The sequence below is a fragment of the Protopterus annectens genome, chromosome 2.part0 (assembly GCF_019279795.1).
Source record: "Protopterus annectens isolate FY-2018-M chromosome 2.part0, PAN1.0, whole genome shotgun sequence".
Lineage (NCBI taxonomy): Eukaryota > Metazoa > Chordata > Ceratodontiformes > Protopteridae > Protopterus > Protopterus annectens.
Window position 1 is genome coordinate 1,755,175,848 of NC_056728.1, and position 21,798 is coordinate 1,755,197,645.

Below are 21,798 nucleotides of genomic sequence, written 5' to 3' on the forward strand. Positions count from 1 at the left end.
CAGTTATTTATGAAAAAGAGTAGTCAGAGATCCCAGAGCAGAAATGGTCTGGGTACTGTTAAAGGTTCTTTTAGTTCTAAAAGTAAAGTTTCTCAGAAATATTGGACTTCACTGGTTAGTTATTCGTCCCAAAAATATAGTTTTGGGTGGTCATAGTTCACTCTGTCCTCACCTGCTGATCTGAGCTAGATATTGAGTATATACTCTCTGTAGTCTTCCAGGATTCATATCTGCACATCAAAATAGCCAAGGAGTCCAAGATGTTCCTGTTCTTCAGAAACCCATTCACCTCACCCATCCAGTGTAATACTACATCATAGCGAGAAATGAGTCTATTGTGCTAGGGATGAGCAGTCCTCTTCTGTATTTCAAGCATTTCAGGACTCTCTTCCCCCAGGGTGGTGTTTTAATTTATTTGGACAAACTGGCAGTGGTGTGGTATGTACTTGGGCAGACTGGAACATATCCATACTCCATGTAGGTATTCCAATATGCTATGAGAATAGGTGATCTTGTCATGTTGCTTTCTAATAGCAGTGCACATACATTGTACAGACAACTTCTTTGGCAAACAGACTGACTGCTCCACTGTTTGCTGATGCTGTACAAGTGGTCATTGTCTTTGTTAGGCAAAGTCTGTCTTCTGCCACTTTGTCAAGCCTTGCTGTGACCTGCTTGCTTCCCTGACTAATTCCAAGAGCATGACTCTCCTCTCAGTCTCTTCACAGGCTTAGATATCCAGGGAGGTTCTAGTTCAGAATACCTTCAGGTCTCCTTTACTCTTTTCCTCTTATGAATTTCCTGAAGGAAGCCAGTTGGAGCAAGGCCAAAGTCATCTTCAGAGTCTTGTTTTGGGCTCAATAACTTTGGCTTCCCGTGCTATGGCTGTCTGTTTAAGACGGCACACTGCATTAGGCCATGTAAGAGTCTGTTGACGCATCCATCCAGCAGACCTCAACCTGACCTTCACATCTTTCATTTGAATGTGGTGTTCCCAGTGCCATTGATGTCCAGGTACTTTGCTTACCTGCCCAATGTATTCTTAATCCTGATTTCCACTCAAAAGCCTTTAGTTAGATGAACATATGCATGTAAATGGATGAGATTTTCCCTTTTGTCAGCTTTTTAGGGATTTGACCCATGTTCCATGTCAGTTATAGCAACTTTGGAAACTGTATCAAGAGTCTGACATGCAGCTGGGTTTATCCTTTTAGTAAAGTGCATCTGGCAACACTAACTTTCATCAGTGACTGTACCAGACAAAACTAGCTTCCTTGAAGAGAGACTTGAGAAGCCTTTTTGAGAGGCAATTTTCTGATGAAGAACTTGTTCCACAGGATCTTCATTTTTGGAGAAATTAATGCTGCCACCTTTTGAACCCAGTATCTACAATGGAGTTGAAGGTGTTTTTGTTGCAGCAGTATGATGTTAGCCACCCTTCAGGCACAGGCGTTCTTTGCAAGTGCACTTAGTTTTGTTAGTTTATCCAGGTTTCCTTTTTTAAAAGATCATGTACAGATGATCACATGCTGTTAACTTTACTGTATTGGAGTATCTTCTCTTGAAGTGGCTTTCATGTTTTCTTTGAGTCCTTTCCATTGCCTGTTCTGTGCAACTTAATTTTTACTGTTCTTCTGTTGTAATAATTCAGACAATTTTCCGTTTCACATTTTAATATGTTTGCATGTAGCTCAGACTCTTTTTGAGTACTGTCTCAGTTTTGTATCTCAGCATCCTTAAAATATCACTTAACTGCTTATTCTAGTACAGGTTTAATTTCTTGAATTCTTTGTGCTGAGTTTTGTAATGGCAATCAGTGTTGCTGTGACTGCAGTGCTTCACTCTCTCCAGTCTGTACTATTATCTTCAGTTTTCTGTGAGATTGTTTTGTAAAAGCATGTACTCATTTACTATTAATGTAGACTGTGTACTGAAGTTAGAACATTAGTTCTGAAATTGTAGTACTTGTGATAGGACAGTAGGATTTTAAGTGTATTAGCATAACATAACATTGTTGTAATGTTTGTATGGAGTAAGATTACATTTCTGGAACACTTGAAATTTAGAAGTGTATTTAACAGTTGCCAGTGACTGGAGTTCTCTTACTGCCAATATGATGGTTTTGAGCTCAGAGTAAAAAAAAAAAAAAAAGTGCCACAGCTGTCTTCTGTTAGATGTAGCTGATAGTTGTGCAGTTACTACAAAATGCTAGTATTGCCCAAATTGCTGTAGCACTTTTAATTTTTGACTTGTTTTAACTTTTTCTTTTTTGCTTTTTAGGGGTCTTACTGGGCAATAGACACAAATCCAAAAGAAGATGCACTGCCTTCTCGGCCAAAGAAGAGGCCACGGTCTGGAGAAAGAGTAGGTCTTTTATTCATTTGCAATACTGTAATCAGCAGACCATGCAATATCAAGAAACATGAGATAAACCAAAAAAATACTTAATTTCCATTTTGATAACTGGGTGGTCACAGTGGAAACTTTGGTGATATTTTTTAGGGAAGTCCTAAAATGTTACCAAGCAGACTGCATTGTGCTGTAGCAGCACTAATTAACCAAGAATTGCACAACTTGATGTTGTATAATTTCACCTTTGTCAGGTTTTTACCTTGTAAAACAGGTGACCTTAATCGGTAGAATACAAATTTTGTATCTGCTTTATAGCTTCTACATTGATGTCGTAACGTGATGCTGGTTGATTGGCACTGATGAGGATGGTACCAAAATTAGAGGAGATAAGATTACAAGCATTCAAACTAAAGTCTAGTGTTTTTGTTGTGAGGAGGGAAGGGAGGAAATGAAGGGGACTCTTGACAGAAAGGATAGCTGTTTCCTAGACAGCACTGTGGCTATCTTGGCAGATGTACCAAATACCATAGGCTTTGCTTTCTACTTTGTATTACGTGTGTTTACACTTAGTCTTATTTAAACTCGGTGGGTACTGCTTCATGCTAATGAGAGAGGCATGGCTTTCCTTGTACTGTAGTCAGACTCATCTGGTTGCTTAAGGTTAAATAGTGTTTGCTTTTTGATTAGTCAGGAAGTTACCTTGGGTAGCTTTTTTCTCTATGTGGATGACCACATTTTTGAGGACGCAGCTGTACTGCTGGGAGTGATCAGATGCCAGCTTCTCATGACCACCACCCTGTAAGACAAATTGCTGGTTTTTAATGTCTTGTCTTTTTTCTGTTGCTGCTGCTACATCCATCTCAGTTCTTTTTATGCAGAAAGTTGTAGGGCAGTTGTACAGTAATAACTAACGTGAATAACAATCTGTGTAATTACCCTTCCTTGCTTTCTGTCAGTATGTGGGTGACCAGTCTCGGCCTGTTTGGCTTTAATTGCTGCATTTCAAGCAGTAAAACTGAGCCATACCTCCTACATGTATGGGCTTGAGCAGTGTGGTCAGTTCTGTATTGTTTTGCTGCCTGGATCTTCTTGTCTTAACTGCTTTGGTTATGTCTATTCTGTCACTAACACCAGCTAAAGTGGTTGTGTTTTAGCATGAGTGACTTGACTGCTTGTCCAGTATTGCTGCTTTTCTGGATTAGGTTATTGATAATGTATTTTGCTAATTCTTCCAGGAAGGTATGCTTCCTTTAGGAATACCATCTTTATCTTTACTTTGGTTCTTGGTTTGGCTCTTTCAAGCCAACGTATCTATGAACACAGTTATGACATTTGGGGAAAGAAAACTACGAATGCACTTTATAGACATATTCTGGAATTCCCTGATCATTATTTCAAGTTCATTGCGATTGAACAAGTGAAAATGAGTGTAAGAGGTGGGCCCTGGCAATTGATTTTAGGGAACCGGGAACTTTATTGGATTTTACGCCTAGATGCTGTAGGGTTTCCAGGTTTAAATGAAATAGCATCTATTGGATGACTATTAAAAATCAAAGCACAACTTAGATAATTTATTCCAAATTGTCATATATTCACATAAATATAAGTTTTATAGCATTTTTATGTTTTAACTTTATTTTTTATGTATAATATTTTCATTACTCTTGTATGTATATTTTTTTGTTTTTTTGGTTTGGTTGGGAGTTTATTTCAATAGTTTAAACTCTCAATTGTTTTTAATCTGCTTCAATTAGCTAATTATGAGGGGGATCCTGTGACATGGTATGGCTTTGTGTTCATTTATGGTTTGGATTTTATCTGAAGAAATCTTGCAATGTACTTCAAAAGCGTGCATGGTTTAATATTTTGGTGGACCTACTCCTGCTTTCCTGCCTTCGTTTTGTGTGGTTAACTTGTTTATGCTACTCATCCAGTATATATTTAATCTATCCCAATTCCTTTCCTACACCTCTGAACTTATCCCAACATGAAAGCAACCAGAACATAACCCAATAACAGTTGCTGTATAGTTAGCACCTCTGACTCCTTTATGTAAAGCAACCCAGCATGTCCTTGTAGAAGTTATACTACTGTAACTACTCTTGCCCAGTAACATTTTACAGTGCAAACTAATATCTTCAGCAAAATCTAACTTGCATCTTCTACAAAATTACTCTGACTCAAACTCTACTAGTGTGCCTCCACAGCAGATTGGCACTTTTTACCATCTACCGTACCTCCGTAATAAACATTAGTGCTCCTACAAACCCATGGTCACTATGCCAACTGTTATAAAGTCTATCAATCACCGCAGCACCCACATTGTACCAGTAAACCTTCTTAGACTTTTTCCATTTACAGGTGGCTTAAATCTAAGGATGTTACCATACACAGTCTAATAAAACTGAAGCACAAATACATTTGTCTGCATACTTTCCTTCATAAAATTTCCACCCAAAAAAAGCAGTGGAGACATTCACCCAAACCCTGGCCCCTCACAACAGCAAAAAAAAAAAAAAAAAACTAACAGAACAGTATTAATTTTATCATTCTCTACCTCTCCTATGTCCCATTCCAGCCTTCTGCTAAATATCTGTCTTAGAAATGTATACAATAAAATCCAGGACATACATGCCTGTATTGCTGCATATTCTCTAGACTTGATCATATTTAAAGAAACCTGGCTGAAAAAAGTCATAAATGAAATTACCCAACCTGGTTTCAGTATAATTAGGCTTCACAGGGCAAATGGGCAGGAGGAATTGCCATCTACAAGAATTCCCTAAACATTTTTTTTATTTTATTTCCAGTTTGATGACCGGGGAGAGGTCCACTGGGCTCAAGGAGCCCGTTTTCAGTGGAGGCCCAGGGAGAAAAGCTCCAATAAAACATAGTACAATCTCCATAAAATGAAGTACAAATTGCACAGTAGACATAGAAACAAAGTAAGTAACATTTTACATGCAAAATGGCAAAATCTAAAAGTTGAGCAGCAGCTTAGAGACAAATATAGTATAATACATATTTACTGGTTGAGAACAGTTGTAAAGAGTTAAATTTAATATAAGGTTTAAATCATCTCAGAATGATGTAGAGGTAAACATTAGCAAGATGGCAGTACATAGGGTTTATCTGTAATGTGTAAGGAAGAACAAACTGTGCGTGTAATGAAAATATTAAAATATTAATCAGGTCAGGTAGGTAAAGTGCAATTGCATTTCCATTTGTGCGAGAGGTATGAGTGGAGCTGCGTTTTGAAGTGTTCAGAGTTCTCCAGAATTCTTAGATATGTTGGGAGAGAATTCATTTTTTGGCTATGGAATAAGATATAGGAGAAGCTGACCAGCTGGGTGGTTTGGTTTATATACAGAGAAGATTTTGGTGGGCCGATCTTAGAGTTCTGTTTGGGGTGTATAGTGGTAAGATGTTATGTGATCCTGTCTCGCCTACATTCTGACTGATGGGTTCGGAGCCGATCCCTCGGCTCCGACTCGGCACACTTATGCCAAAGAGCGAAGTCTCTTATTGGCTGAGCTTACTATATCCCAGGATGCACCACTACCAGTCCCCCAGATCTCGTTTGCCGCTAACTAGCAAAGACGTGGTCTCGAGCTGGCTGAGCTAAGTAGTGTTTTTCACTAACTTTTTCTGTCAGGAATTTTCTATTTCTATAACAAAAAGCTGTTTTAACAGCTATACCGTACTTTTTGTGTGTGACTGGTATTTTTTGTGGAAAATTTTGTGTGTGATTGTGTGTTTGTTCTGACTAGAGGCCCCCTTGAATTGAAGGGCCTTTCCCTGTCAGTCAATTTCTTTTCAAATCCTTAGGGGTTCTAGGATCCCCTTTAGTTATTTTTTTCTGTAGTTGTCGGACTGTCAATCTTAATCGGCAACCGTAAGCTAATCATTGTAGTGACAGTCAATTTAAAAAAAAAAAAAACGGTGTGTTTTTCTGTGATACAGTTACTGAAATTGTTGCTATAATGTCTCAGGCTCCTAGGCCTTCGGGCTTTAAGAAGTGCACTAAGTGCAGTTTTAAAATGTCAATCACAGATGACCACTCTCTCTGTGTATATTGTTTGGACGCCAAACATTTGCAGGAGTCCTGCAGCGTGTGTCACGTGTTTTCCTCGAGGGTCCTCCAAGAGAGGAAAAATAAACTTATTTTGAAAGGCCTTATAAAACCCTCTTTTGAAGAAGCATTAGCGTCCTCTCCTTCTCCTGCTAAAAAGAAAAGGGCGTCGGCTCCGACCAGTCTGTCGGACCCGACCGCCAAAAGACATAGGCAGGCTTCTCCTTCGGCTCGACGGACTTGGGCCGAGGCGGAACGGTCTGCCTCGATGCCTCCAGTCTCGACTCCTCTGGGTTGGAGCCGGGCTGGGGCATCGAGGCGGGTCACCTTCATCGGCTCCACTGATCTCGGAGCCGATGAAGGTTGTCGCTCAGACACTTCCTCCTCAGCGCCTAAGTCCTCTTGGCACCGATGGAAATTGGTTTGTGCACTCCTTCGGGCGCCGATAGTTATCGAGTCGCCTCGAGCCGGGTCCCCTAGTCCCTTGGAGCCGTTGGAGACCTACTCGAACCCGTTCGGTCTCCTCCAGGTCATCGAGGATGTCAGATTCGGACATAGACAGGGTGCTCCAAAGACTGTTCCAGTCCCCAGTCTTTCAAAAATTTGTTTGGCTCCAACCCAATTGGCTTGGAGCCGATAGCCCTCCATTGCCATTCCTCCTCCGACCGCCGGCTCCGTCGGAGCAGGTGCTGATTGGAGCCAGTGGAGATCCTAGGGTCGGCTCCGACACTTACTCCAACCCGGCCGGGTCCGAGTTTAGCACACGGACTTCTTCGGCCGGACCGGGGTGACGTTGGGACCTATGCTGTCGGTTCCGAGCCTCCCTCTCGGTAAGCTTGGCTGGGACTTCCGTCTGCTATCATGGCTCGGGGACGGACACTCCCAGGATTCTGGGGTCCGGCTTTCAGAGCTATGAGGAGTGCCTTGGCCAAGTCTTCTTCGGACCATCTCTACGGCTTTACCGGCACCTTCCTGGGCATGGAGACTGGGTCTTTGGAAGTTCCCCTGTCTCTAGGCAGCGGAGCCCGGGGCCTGAGGTTACCCCACTGGGGTTCCCCTCCTCCTGAGGGTTCTTGAGTTGTCTTGGAAGAGCCCCAAGGAGGAGATCGTGCAAGAGGAAGCACGTGGACTCCCCGAGTCTCTTACATCGGACACTGATCTTGATGATGCGGAGGGGTCCCCAAAGTCGTCCTCGGATGATGTCTCATTTGCAGACATTCTAGAAATCCTTAAGCAACGAGGCGGCTGGAATTCCAAACCCCTCCATTGATGAGTCAGTGTTTCTCAAGGCCTTGGGGCTCAGCCCTCCGCCTCCTGGGTGTCTCCGCCCTTGACGAGCTCCTGGATTTGGTTTGTCGGGCGTGGGAACATCCAGATACTGTGGAACCAGTGCCTTCTCGCCCTAACAAATTTTTATCTGCCCCACCCGAGAAGGAGTTCTTGTAAAGGCGTGGCTGTAGATGCCATGGTGGTGGCATTTGCTACCCAGCAGGACGTGGCAGAGGCTTCAACGTCCGTCCATCATCCTAATAAGGAGTCTAGGAGCATGGACCAGTGCAGCGCACCCTGACTTCAGCGGCCTTTACTCTGAGGTCCCTGAATTATTTGGCACATTTCACCAGACTACAGAGGGATCTGGTCAAGGAGCTCTCAGACTCCCTCTCAGGTAACCTACCTGAGCAGCTAGCCCAGTCGGTTAGCTCTCAGTTGGCTATCCTTACATCGATTTCTAACTCGTCCATGAGGCTCATTTCATATGCGGCCGAAGGGGTGGGCAGAGCGGCAGGCACAGGCGTGGCTCTCGGAGACAAGCCTGGCTCCGTTTAATGTCATTTCGGAGGCCTTCAAGTCTTCCTTTGCCGACGCTCCCTTTGATGGGTCCTCTTTGTTTGGACCCAAGGTAAAGACACTCTTACCGCTGTGAGCAGGAGGGAAAGACTTTATCTGCCGTAGGAGCACGTTATTCCACTCCCTTTCGGCCTTATCCCAAGGCTAAAGGAGGGAAGATGTGGTTCATAAATCACAGAAATTCTTTCCCCAACAGCAGGAAGATTCCCTTCCAGAGGCAGAGGACGGGAAATTATTCTGGGAGACGCCGTCCCAGAGGCGGCAGAGGCCCCGCAACACTGGAGACCATGAGTCCTTTCGTGGCTCTTCAGCCTCCCACACTCCATGAGGGATTGCCCGGCTGTGCTGCTCGAGCCAGTTGGGTGCCGTTTGCCAAGCACCTAAAAGCCTGGGAGTCTATTACTCAGGACAGATGGGTGCTTCGGATTATTGCCGGAGGTTACACCATTCCCTTCACACACTCACCCCCACCGTCCAAAAAAATCCCGGACCCACCACCCAGTCAAAGGGAAATTGCAGCCGTAGAAGCTTCAAAGCTGCTAGGAAAAGGAGTCATCCAACCGGTCCCCACAGACCAGATCGGATCGGAAACTACTCAAGGTACTTTTCAGTGCCAAAAAAGACAGGGGACCTGAGACCATTTTGGATCTCAGCAAACTAAACCAGTCCGTCATGAAGTCCAAATTCCGAATGGTCACTTTACAATCCATTCTCCCATTGTTGGAGAAAGATGTTTGGATGTGCTCCATAGATCTCAAGGACGCCTATTATCACATACCGATACATCAGGCGTCCAGGAGGTATCTGCGCTTCAGCCTGGGAGACAGTCATTTCCAATTTTGTGCTCTGCCCTTTGGTCTCACCACAGCCCCCAGGGTGTTCACCAAGTGTTTGGCAGTAGTGACTGCTCACCTGAGAAGTCTCGGATTCCAAGTGTTTCCCTATCTGGACAACTGGCTCCTGACTGCCACCACCAGGCATCTACTACTAGAGAACCTACAAGCCACCATCTCCCTGGGTGCTTCCCTGGGAATTACATTCAACTGGTCAAAGTCTGTCTTGCTGCCTTCTCAGCGCATAAGATTCATAGGAGCAGAGATACTCAAAATTGATGCGAATCTTCCTTCCTACCGAAAGGATACAAAAATTACAAGGTCAAGTCCGAGCCCTGCTTCTAAGATCCAAAGCCCCAGCCAGGTTGGTCCTGCAACTTCTAGGTTCAATGTCTGCCACGGTTCTCCTAGTTCCTCTGGCAAGATTGCACATGAGAATTCTTCAGTGGCTGTTATCGACACAATGGTCCTTTCAGGATCTAACCCTCAATCATCACATACTGATTACAGAAACGTGCAAACGGGACCTCCGCTGGTGGCTTCTGCCATCCAATCTGAATCAGGGAAGACCTTTTGTTATGCCCCCTCCGGTAGCCACCTTGACGACGGATGCCTCCCAGATGGGGTGGGGGGGGCATTGTCTGGGCAGGTCAGTTCAGGGATCTTGGCTTCCAAACGAAACCTTTCTCCATATCAATGTGTTGGAAATGAGGGCTGTACTTCTGTCCCTACAAGCCCTCCACAACTTTCTCCCTCAAGGCATTATCGCTATCCACACAGACAACATGTCGGTGGTCTGGTATCTAAACAAACAAGGAGGGACCAGATCTTACCCCCTTTGCAGAGAGGCCATGAGGGTGTGGGAATGGGCAGTGGCTACCAACCGCTTCCTGGTAGCGACCCACATTCCAGGAAAATCCAATGTATTGGCAGACAGACTGAGCAGGACTATTCTTTCTCCTCACGAGTGGGCCCTGAGCGAAGCTGTAGCAGCTCAGATTTTCAAAGATGGGGATTCCGTGCTGCGACCTATTTGCAACACCACAAAACACGAAGTGCAAAGGTTCTTTTCCTTAACCCAGCGTCAGGGAAAGCAGCTACGGATGCTCTAGTCCAACCTTGGCCAACAGGACTGCTTTACGCTTTCCTCCGGTTCCACTCCTTCCCAAAGTCATCCAGAAACCTTCCCAATTGGCGTCCACAATGATTCTAATTGCTCCATACTGGCCTCGTCAGGTATGGTTCCCCTACCTACAGAAATATGCTATGGGCAGTCCTTGGTTTTGGATCTAACTCCGGACCTTCTGATTCATCAGTCGGGACAACAGCACCAGTCCCTTCACACTTTGAAATTAGCAGCTTGGCACCTCCACTTCCGACTTTAGTCAGAAATCACACCTTGGACCCTGAAGTTATTCACATTTTATCTTCAGCCCACAAACCCACCACTAAGAAATTGTATCACAGTAAGTGGAAGAGGTTTGCTATCTGGGCTCAACTCAGAGGCTTAGACCCTATTACTGCCCGATACCAGAGGTCTTGAAATTTTAACATCCTTGTTTAATCAAGGATCTTCAGTCTCTACTATTAAGGTCCAACTAGCAGCTATCTCCAAATTTCACGAATCCATAGACCCACCGTTGATGAGTAGCAGATTATGTAAAACTTTCATGAAAGGTGCTGTGCTTTTAAGTCCCCAGTTTTTCATCCTGCGCCTCCGTGGGATCTTGATTTGGTACTTAGTGCCTTAACATCTTCCCCTTTTGAACCGGCTGCTACATGTGAGTTGAAATATCTGTCTTGGAAAACTGCCTTCTTAATTGCAATTACCTCTGCAAGAAGAGTTTCAGAACTTCAAGCCCTATCTATCAAACCACCGTACTTGATTTTTCACAAGGATAGAGTATCACTTAGGCCTAATCCATCTTTTGTTCCAAAAGTTTGTTCTAATCTCTGTCTCCAACAATCTCTAGAGCTACCAGTTTTCTTTCCAAAATTTTCAAACAAAGCGGAATACACCTTGCACAAGTTGGATGTTCACAGGCAATTGCGCTTCTATCTAGACAGGACTCAACAGATTCGAAAAACAGACCAATTGTTTGTGTCCTTTTCAGATAATAAACTGGGTAAAACCATCACTAAAGCTACTATTGCCAAATGGATTAGAGATTGCATAACTCAGGCTTATTCCTCTTCAAATAAGCAACTTACAACATCTGTCAAAGCTCACTCTACTAGAGCTATGGCTACCTCTATTGCATTTCATTCCAAGCTCGCTATTTCTCAGATTTGTGCTGCGGCTACTTGGTCCAACCCGCACACTTTCATTTCCCACTATAAATTGGATGTGGCATCTAAAGGGCTAGCATCATTTGGTTCCACGGTACTCAGGAGTGTTTTCCAGTGAGCCACCCAGTATTCAGGTGCTAGGGACGCTGTCCCATCAGTCAGAATGTAGGCGAGATAGGATCACAATAACATCTTTTAGTTATGTACTCACCATAACTTCAGATGTTTGGGATCCATCTCGCCTACATTCCTAATACCCACCCTCCTTCCCCCTGCCTTGGAGATCAGAAGAGATTGAACGGTTTGAGTTCTACTGTTTTTATCTTTTTTCATCTGACAATGTTATATAAGCAGTGCGTGCGTGTGTGCATGTATGCGGACAAACTAGATCTGGGGGACTGGTAGTGGTGCATCCTGGGATATAGTAAGCTCAGCCAATAAGAGACTTCGCTCTTTGGCATAAGCGTGCCGAGTCGGAGCCGAGGGATCGGCTCCGAACCCATCAGTCAGAATGTAGGCGAGATGGATCCCAAACATCTGAAGTTATGGTGAGTACATAACTAAAAGATTGTTAGTACTGGGCATATAGCTGGTTTAAAAATAAGCTTGTGAGTGGTGATGAGTATGTGTGTATATATTTGTATGTGTTATATATATATATATATATATATATATATATATATATATATATATATATATATATGTTTACTTTATTTCGAAATTGCAAAATCCCTAAGTTCAGTATATTGAACTTACAATCCCGAGATGATCTGGTCTCGAAATTAAGAAAAAAAAAAAAGAAAAGGAAAAACACATCAAAAACATGTTCTTTGCGGGGGGCAAGCCCCCCCTCACCCCACACACCCCCTGCAACTTTAACTTCGAGATCTACAGTGCAGAGAAAGGTAATTTTTCCATTCCTCACTGTATAAGTGATCTGGGGGGGGGGGGGTGGCGGTAAAGTGCAACACATGAAAATTGTACTGTATTTCTTCGATATTTTTTGCCTGTTGCTTGAGAGTGCTGGTTGCTTGAGTTCTGGTTAACAGAGTTTACTGTACAACATTTCTATGACCTACATGAACAATAGATTATTTAAACATAGTGAGAAATCTGGGACATTTGACAAATTTAAATTATGTATGATTGAAAAATTAAGTGCCCTGTGTTGGTGATTGGGAAACAAAGTTGGAATACAAGAAATTGTACTGACATCTTAGGCTTAATGCCACAGTCCCCCCTGGGCTTATTGAGTTTGTATCAGTTTCTCCAGTTTTGAAAATACTGTAACAACTAGGTATTATTTTTTACATAAAGATGCAATGAATATATTTTTTGCACAAATATTCAATGAATTTTTGATACGCTTATATTTACTTTCACGTTTATTTTTATATAATACATGTATAGATTCCTTAAATTTATTAATCTATGGTAAAAGTTTACATGTCCTATAAGGGATTTTTTTTTTACTAATGATTTTTTGTGTTGGATTAAAGTCTGGATTTTTTTTTAAATGATTGAGTGTATGACTTTAAAATTTTAGCTGTGGAGATCTTCAAGATGATTGGTTAGTTGACTTATTTAAAGGAAGGGTTTGTCACTTCTGCTTTGTTCTGATGATTTGTAATTCACAAGATGAAAAAGCTAAACATTTTTTTAATATATGAAAGGCTTAAGGTTTATATTGGATTCCTGTTCTTGTCCTTAAAGCTTCTTGAAACACTATTTTCTTGTTTCTGTTTCCAGACTACTGACTTCTGACCTCCCCAACCATGCTTCTCCTAAAACAGTCCAGGAACAATTTTCTCCAGATTTGTCAATCACTTGTCGTAACGGTCAATACTGCCAAATCCAAACTATTGCCACTGCAGAGCCTGAGGTTCACTGGAGCCCATCTAAGCTCTTGAGTCAGATTGTTTATTTACCTTCTCACCGTGTATGCACACTCAAATCTCAGGTTCATCAAATTCTCTCACCCTGCTCCACCTGCCATACTTTTTCTTCAAGCCTTTGGTTCCCTGGCAGCATCCATGGTATTAAGTCCATTAGCATGTTATATTGTGTGTTCTTCAATGGACTCTTAACTGCTCAGTGGTCTATTCTTTGACAGCCCCTATCTTTTCCAGATATGCAAGAGACGTACTCGGTGGTGGATCCCGTCAGATGACATTTACATAGGTTGACCTGTAGTTACATCTCCCCAAGTCCAGTCCTGTCACATTTTTCAGGGATGAAACATCCCAATATCTGAACCTCAATCTAACTGCATTGTTTCTCCAGTTCCATTATAGCCAGACAGCCCAGGCTTTCTTCCCCAGTACACTCTTCATACATTCATCCTCAAAGGGGCTCCCAAAAAGGATTTACTAAAGTAAATGGAAAGATTTTCAATTTGGGCACTGAAGAATAACATGCATCTATTCACTGCCCCTGTCTCAGCTGTACTAGACGTTTTAGCTTCTCTGTTTAAAGAAGACTGTAGTTTTTCCACAATCAGAGTACAATTAGCAGCTATATCAAATTTTCATTCAGGAGACGAAAAGTCTTGTTTGGCTGTTTGCAATTTATGCAAGACATTTTTAAAAGGCACCTTTCTTCTTAGACTCTCCAGTGAAGGATCCGTCCCCTCCCTGAAATTTGACTGCAGTACTGCAAGGCTTGATTCACAAACCTTTTGAACATTTAGCAAAAAATGACTTCTGTCTTAGAAAGCATCCTTTTAAGAGGCTATTACTTCAGCTAAAGGGATTTCTGAACTCCAGGCTCTTTCATTGAAGGCTCGTTACATTTTTTTTTTTTTTTGTAATAAAGGTGGGGGTTACCTTGCAAACCATCCCTTCTTTCCTTCCGAAAGTGGCTTCTGAATCTAATGTTAAACCATTCATTTACTAGTCTTTCCAAAATTTTCAAACCATGGAGAATACATATTACATCTTTTGGATGTATGTAGACAGATGTCTTATTCCAGTGTTGCAGTATTCTACATGTGGGTTTACCCTTCTTCCTTTTAGTTCGTCCAGCCAGAATTCAAAAGATTTTCAGTCTCTCTAGATGCGTCAGACGTCTTACTTGGCAGCAGAAGTGTGGGCCATAAATGTGACATCTGCACGCACCAGCACTCTGAACTTTTCAGCTGTCAGTCGTACGCCAAGTGCTCCTGCTTCTTGTGGACTTTGGATCAAGAAAAATTTGGTTAAGTACCCTGTTGGGCATCATTTCAGTCCTACTGTTTTTTCATGTAGTCTGTTCATGTCATCCGGAAAGGGCAAGTGGAAGTTTGGCCGTTAGATTCCCCACATAGATACCCACAGTTAGTGTCTCTCTGGTTTAGGCAAAGAACACGACCAGGAGAACTGCACTATTTCAGTCTTTCGTCCCTAAGACTTTGTCGCTGTCATCAGGCCTTGCATCTGTACCTAGAAAACCAAAGACTAAAGCAAATAGCATTAGGGATGGAGGCTGCGTCTGACACCCCGTCAGAACTGGCAAAAAAGAGGGCTGTGACCCAGCGGCCTACTTCTCCAGCTGGGCCTCTACCAACCGCTCCAGAGTCTGTGGCCAACATCTGGCTTGACTAAGGATTCGTCTTCCGCCAGTGTGGATAAAGCGGGTACCTCTGAGGAAGCTGCACAATCTCGAGTGAACGGCATGTCCTTAGAGGTTTTACTGGCATCTACCTTAGACTCTGGGGGAACCAGCACTTTCTGCGGGTGCATCTGATTCCGCAGCCGCCATCCCTACGCCCGACCCGAGGCCCTCGCCTAGCCGGACACCAGCTAGGCCTCTTAAGAAAAAACAAAAAAACTAAATATTTATCTCCTCCTTCTAAAAGCATGCCCGATTGGGCGGCCTACTACAACAGGGACCCCTACCGCTCCTCTCCTCCTAAATCCTAGACCTCTAATTCCTGAAAGGAGGGTAGAGCATTTGGAGGAGGAGGAACTGTCAGATTCATTAGAGGATTCCCTCTCCTACTCCTGTCCAATCTTTCCCCCTCGGATATGGATCTCCAGAGAGAGGCCCTATTGAGCCTGACTCCCCAGTGAAAGAGTTGACCTTTGGGAAGACTATCAACATGATTAAAGACCACTTTAAGTGGGAAGCCACAGATATGACAGAAGTACAAAAGAGGTTTTATGACTTCATTCAGATGAACTCCGCTGGTCCTCCTCCTATTCCCCCATTCAGTCGGTCTTCCTGGATGCCTTTGCCTCTGCTTCCATCAACCCTGACTCCCTACCCCCAGCCCCTCAGAGAGCAGATAGACTCTACCAAGTCCCTGAGACAGAGAAATTTCGGATAAAATGCCCTCTAGCCGACCCAGCCACTATCTCCATTTCTACCGATAGGGCTTCCAAGCTGCTCCCTACCAATACCATTCTTTCAGCTGACAAGGACAGCAAGACAGTGGAAAAGTTCGGCAAAAAAAATATATACTTCTGCCACCTTGTCATTCAGGGCCACTAACTACCCAAACCCACATGACCAAGTATTCCTTAGCACTACTGGACAAGGCCACTAAGGAATTGGCTGACATCCCAGATTGTGCAGCCAAAGCCTCTTTGACCTCCCTCCTAGCTCTCACCTCTCAGGTGAATAGACTGTCCTTAAGATGCAGGTCAGCTGCATCCGCTTCTGCATTAAGAAGATATGCTTGGTTATGCCTTCAGCCCCTTCCTGACTACTTTAGGGCCAAACTTATTGATGCTCCTTTGGATCGCTCTGCCCTATTCGGTGGAAAATTGGCTGACCTCTAAGTCCCTGCAACGAAAAGGCAAGGAATTGCAGGACCATAAACACCTGCTAGTCTCACCCGTCCCCAAGTTCCATAGGAACTACCCAGCCAAGACACAGTTCATCAGAAAAACCTCTAGGCCTTTGTGTCCCCCCAGGTCCAGGACACCCCCCCTAGAAGACAGCCCCCCTAGGGCTAGAGCTTATCCTTCTTCCAGCCAAAGGCCTCCCTTTCCAGATAGGGCAAGTAGTGTCTGACTGCCTGCCAGTCTCTCTTCCCACCCCTCCTGTATCCCTCCCCCTGTCTCCCTGAGTGGTCTGTCATTTCTTCAGACAAATGGGTTCTGTCCGTCCTAGAGAACGGTTACTTTATGACCTGGTCACCCCCCCCCCCAAACAAGGCTGGGCATGCCTCAGCCTCCCTCCGGTCAGCTACCCCTCTTAAGACAGGTACTGCAAACCTTACTAATGCAAGGCACTATAGAAAAAGTGCCTACAGATTCAAAAAAAAAAAAGGATTCTACTCCAAATTTTTCTGGTACCCAGAAAAGATGGACCACGGAGGCCTATCCTAGACATCTGTCATCTCAACCCCTTCCTAGGGGTTCCTATCTTCAGGGTGCTCACTCTTCCTACCCTCTTTCCCCTACTTCTACCCCAAGGATTTATGGCAACCCTAGACATAAAGGATGCCTACCTCCACATACCAGTAAAGCCCACCTTCAGGAAATGTCTCAGGTTTCTGGCAGGCTCATCACATTTTCAGTTTTGTGCCTTGCCCTTTGGCCTTTCCACCGTTCTCAAGGTATTCACAAAATGTCTGGCTCCAGTCATTGCTTACTGCAGGGCAAAGGGCATCCAAGTATTCCCCTACCTAGATGACCTTTTAATCAGGCACCCGATCAGAAGACTACTCTTATTCGCACCCAAGCCCTTCTGCACCTCCTGTAGTGTCTGGGTTTCCTTATAAACTTACCAAAGTCTCACTTGGAGCCCGCACAGGACATTGTCTTCCTGGGCTGCAGAATCCGGACAGACCTTATGAAGGCCTTCCTACCACCAGAGAAGGTGGTGTCCATGTCACACCACCTACTGGAAGTCCTTCAAGCTTCAGAATTGACAGCAAGACCATTTCTGAGACTTCTGGGTTACATGGCAGCCGCCATACCCATGTTGCCCTTAGCGAGACTGCACATGAGGAAACTACAGTGGTATCTTTGGTCAGTCTTGACTCAACACTCCCATCCCCTAGAGTTCAGAGTTCCCTTCCATCCCTGCTTGAAGCAGGAATCGCAATGGTGAGTGGAACAGGTGATAAAAAACCCAGGCCTCCCTCTTCAAGCACCCACACCCTCCCAGGCTATGTATACAGATGCCTCCGATCTGGAATGTGGAGCAACCCTAGGACTAATAAAAGTGTAAGGTTTCTGGACAGACAGAGACACAAACTAGAAGACATAAATATCAGAAGAATGAGAGCAACCCTCCTTGCTCTATAGCACTTCTTACCCTATCTAGAGAAAGGCCCTCTCAAGATATTCACGGACACCACAGTCTTGTGGTATCTCAACAAACAAGGAGGTACAAAAATCTTACCTCCTGTGCAGACTAGCTTTGCAGGTATGGGATATGGCCATTATCCTACAGGCAACCTACATACTCTCCCTGCACAACTCCTAGGCAGATCACCTAAGCAGGACCATCTCAAACAACCAGGAATGGATGCTTCAAAGAGATGATGTCCTTCAAGAATGCAACTGCAGTCCTTACATATGGGTTGTCCTGCCTCAGGCAGCCCTCGGTCGGCCGGATTCCAAAGTCTGGGTCCGGAGTCGGCTGATGTCGCCTCCTCCCCGACGTCAGAGCGGCTGGGGTATAAAAGCATCAGCCGATGCCATCTTCCTCCGTCTTTCTTGCTGCGCGGTGCCCGAAGCAGTAGCAGTTCACAAGTGGCGGTCGGTCAGCTCCTGTATTTTACTTATCCGAAGTCATCAAAAAGCTAAGTACCCCGTTTGGGAACCTTTTCTTGCCTCAGCTGATGTCAGACAAAATTGAAAAAGTTAATTCTTTGTCTTGTGGTAAACAAATACCTCACAAGGACTTCCATTCTTACTACCTCTCCTGCCTTGGCCCAGACCACGACGTCTCGGCCTGTGCTTGCTTCAATAAGCGCACTCTCAGGCGCCGTGCAGAGTTTGCCGAAGACTTTTTTGGCGATAAATACTGTTATAACATGCCGTCGGAACAACCGACACCACTTATTTCCAAAAAGCGGAAAGACCGGGACCGACATCCTCGGCCCGTGACTTCCACCGACACCACGCCAAAAACTACCGCGAGTTCATCAGTCTCTTCTTCGGCGGTTGTTCCGCCGATCCAGACCGACGACACCGCTTTACCGATCACTCCGGCCCCGGAGCCTGCGCTGGTGCCGGTTGTGGATTTTACTCCAGAATCTGAAGCCCAAGATTTACCTGAGACCATACCGGTGGATAAGGTGACTCCAGCACGTGGGGCAGCTAGGCCTCCTATGTCTATGTGTATAAAGGCATATACACGTGCTAAGGCTGCCAGCCAGACTAAGTCTCACCCTCCTAAAGTTTTGCCTCAGCCCACTACTGATAAGCAAATCATGGCCTTAGCTGCAGATTTGATTTCCTTAATCAGAGGCTCCCAGGCCCATCCTGAGAGAGGTTCTCGGCCTCCTTCTGACAAAAGGCCCAGGGTTGAGCACACAGACACCCTTTCTTCTGATGAAGCTACTGCTGACTGTGATCACTCAGATACACAGGAAGAATCCTTCCAGGCCTATGAGGATTCTGATGCGGAGGATTCTATTCCTTCTGCTTCTCCTCCTGAGGATATTTCTTTTGGGGAAATTCTCCACTCCATGAGAGAGCATTTTCAGTGGCAAGGCCAGGAATTCTCTGACTCCAGGAAGCGGCTTAGTACCTTCCTTAAGCTTCCCCAACACAGGCCTTTAGCTATCCCCCAGTGTTAGATGTACTGGATGATGTGTACGCAGATTCGAGTACTTCACCTGACTCTCTCCCCCCTGCTCCTGTCAAGCCAGACAGATACTACAGGGTTCCGGAAACTCACAAGCATTTCTTTAAGGCCCATTCTGTGGATCTAGAAACAATTTCTCAGGGGCCCAAAGGGGTGGCCACATCCACTGCCAAAAATCCTTTGCCCTCAGACAGGGAAGCTAGGTCTCTGGAGAGGTGGGGCAAAAAAGTTTATACCTCAGCCACTCTTGCCATGAGAGCCCTTAATTGCCTTTTTCATACGTTTCAGTATCAGGATTTCTTGATGGATGATTTGCAGAAAAAGTTAGCCTCTCCTGAGCCTTTAGACAGAAAGGCCTTGCAGGATTTGGTCCATAACACTCAGCAGGTTAGCAATCATTTTCTTCAGTGTGGTTATGATGCATTGGAAGCTTCATGTAGGGCTGCTATGACAGGGGCAGTCATACGTAGACACGCATGGTTGAAAACAGGCATTGCCAGATCATGTTAAAGTAAAGCTTCTAGATGCACCTCTAGAAAAACACAAGCTATTTGGTGCTAATGCTCAGGATGTATTGAAATCAATTGAGGAAAAGGCTAAATCAGTGCAAACAGTCAAGGATTTCCTCCAGGTTCAGCCACCAAAGTTCAGCAGGAATTGGCCTTCTAAGAATTGGTCCTTTCCGGACACTGACAAATTTCAAAGGGGAAAGAACAGGCGTGCCCGAGGAAGAGGGCAATACAGAGGCCGCCAATGGCAACCGACTAATCAGAGAGGTGGCACAGGGACATCCCCTGCTCCACAGGGACAATTACAATGACTTGACTTTGACACCGCCTACCAAGGCTCAGAGAAGCACCTTTAGGCGGAAAATTATCCTTATTTTCAAAAAACTGGCACATTTTAACAAAGGACAAATGGATTTTGGACATAATAGACCAAGGCTACAGGTTCCACTTCCATACTTTACCAACAAAGCAAGGCATGCCAAACCTGCCACAAAATCAAAGGGCAGAGGCTTTCGAACAAGTTACAAAGCTGATAAAAATAAAAGCAATAGAAAAGGTTCCTCATCAGGAACAAGGCCAGGGATTTTATTCAAGACTGTTCCTTGTTCCAAGAAAAGAAAATCAATGGAGGCCTATATTGGACTTGTCCGCTCTAAACACCTTTCTCATTGTACCAAAATTCAAAATGCTGACACTGCAGCAACTCCTTCCCATGCTGGGCAAGGGGTCTTGGCTGGTTACTCTGGACCTCAAGGAGGCATACCTGCATGTTCCAATCAGACAAAGTTGCAGAAGATACCTCAGATTTCTTGCAGGGTCAGAGCATTACCAATTCTCAGCATTGCCTTTTGGCTTATCTACTGCACCCAGAGTATTCACAAAATGCCTGGCATCAGTAATTGCACACTGCAGACTCCAGGGGATACAAATATACCCTTACCTGGATGACTGCCTTATACAAGCGGACAGCAAGCAAGCCTTGACAAAAAACTTGAATTATGTCATTTGCTTACTACAGGCTTTGGGATACACAGTCAACTTACAAAAATCAAGACTACTGCCATCCCAACAAATAATTTTTCTAGGAGCCAAACTAGACAAACAATCTCAAATGGCTTACCTCACAGACGAGAAGCAAGAAAAATTACCCCAGTACTTCAAAAGCATAGCAAGGCTCACCCAGATGACTGCAAGGAAAATCCTGCAGGCCCTGGGTTTTATGGCATCTTGCATTCTACTGATTCCACTGGCAAGACTTCACATGAGAAATCTACAGTGGTACCTAAAAAGTTTGTGGTCTCAACACAGCCACAACTTAGAAGCAATTATCCCACTCATCCCATGTCTACAAAGGGAATTTTTGTGGTGGGCTCAAGCAAGCCAGTCAAACAAAGGTATGCCCTTCAACAAACCTCCAACAAGCCAAACCATTACAACAGATGCCTCAGACCATGGATGGGGGGTGCACATGGAGGGCAGATGCATTCAGGGTCAATGGGCACCCCAGGAAATACATCTACACATCAATCAAAAAGAGATGTTAGCAGTAATTCATGCAATCGAGGCCTTCGGAATATATCTTCAACAAGGCCATCTACTAATAAAGACAGACAACACCACTGTTATGTGGTACATAAACAAGCAGGGAGGTACTCATTCTTACCCCCTTTGCAGACTAACAATGGCTCTTTGGGAAAAATCCCTGAAACTGGACATACAGCTGCAATCCCAGTTTGTTCTGGGCAGGGACAATGTTCTGGCGGACAGTCTAAGCAGAAACATCCTGGACCCACACGAATGGATGCTATATCCAGACATTTTTGCTCAAATAACTCATGCATGGGGGAGGCCGGACATAGACCTCTTTGCCTCTCACCTCAATCATCACCTGAAAAAGTTCTGCTCGAGGACACACCATCCACAAGCCTGGAGAATAGATGCTCTCTCATTCAGCTGGAACTTGCTAACAATCTATGCATTCCCACCTCTACCATTAATGACCAAGGTGTTACTGAAAATCAAAGCAGAGCAACCAAAAGGCATCTTAATAGCTCCAGATTGACCAAGACAACACTGGTATCCATTACTAAGGAGCATAACTTGAACCAAACTGTGGCCCCTGCTTCAATGGCCTCTACTCTTGACTCAG

At 44.5% G+C, this 21,798-nt stretch overlaps 1 protein-coding gene across 1 annotated transcript in view; it reads left to right on the forward strand.

The window, feature by feature from the left end:
• The window catches only part of FOXJ3 (forkhead box J3), a gene marked incomplete in the record, with an annotated part of 1,121,635 nt that overhangs the window by 405,323 nt on the left and 694,514 nt on the right, over positions 1-21,798 (forward strand). Inside the window, 1 exon segment of the mRNA XM_044061784.1 lies at positions 2,281-2,364. Within this exon segment, the coding sequence (XP_043917719.1) occupies positions 2,281-2,364 (84 nt within the window).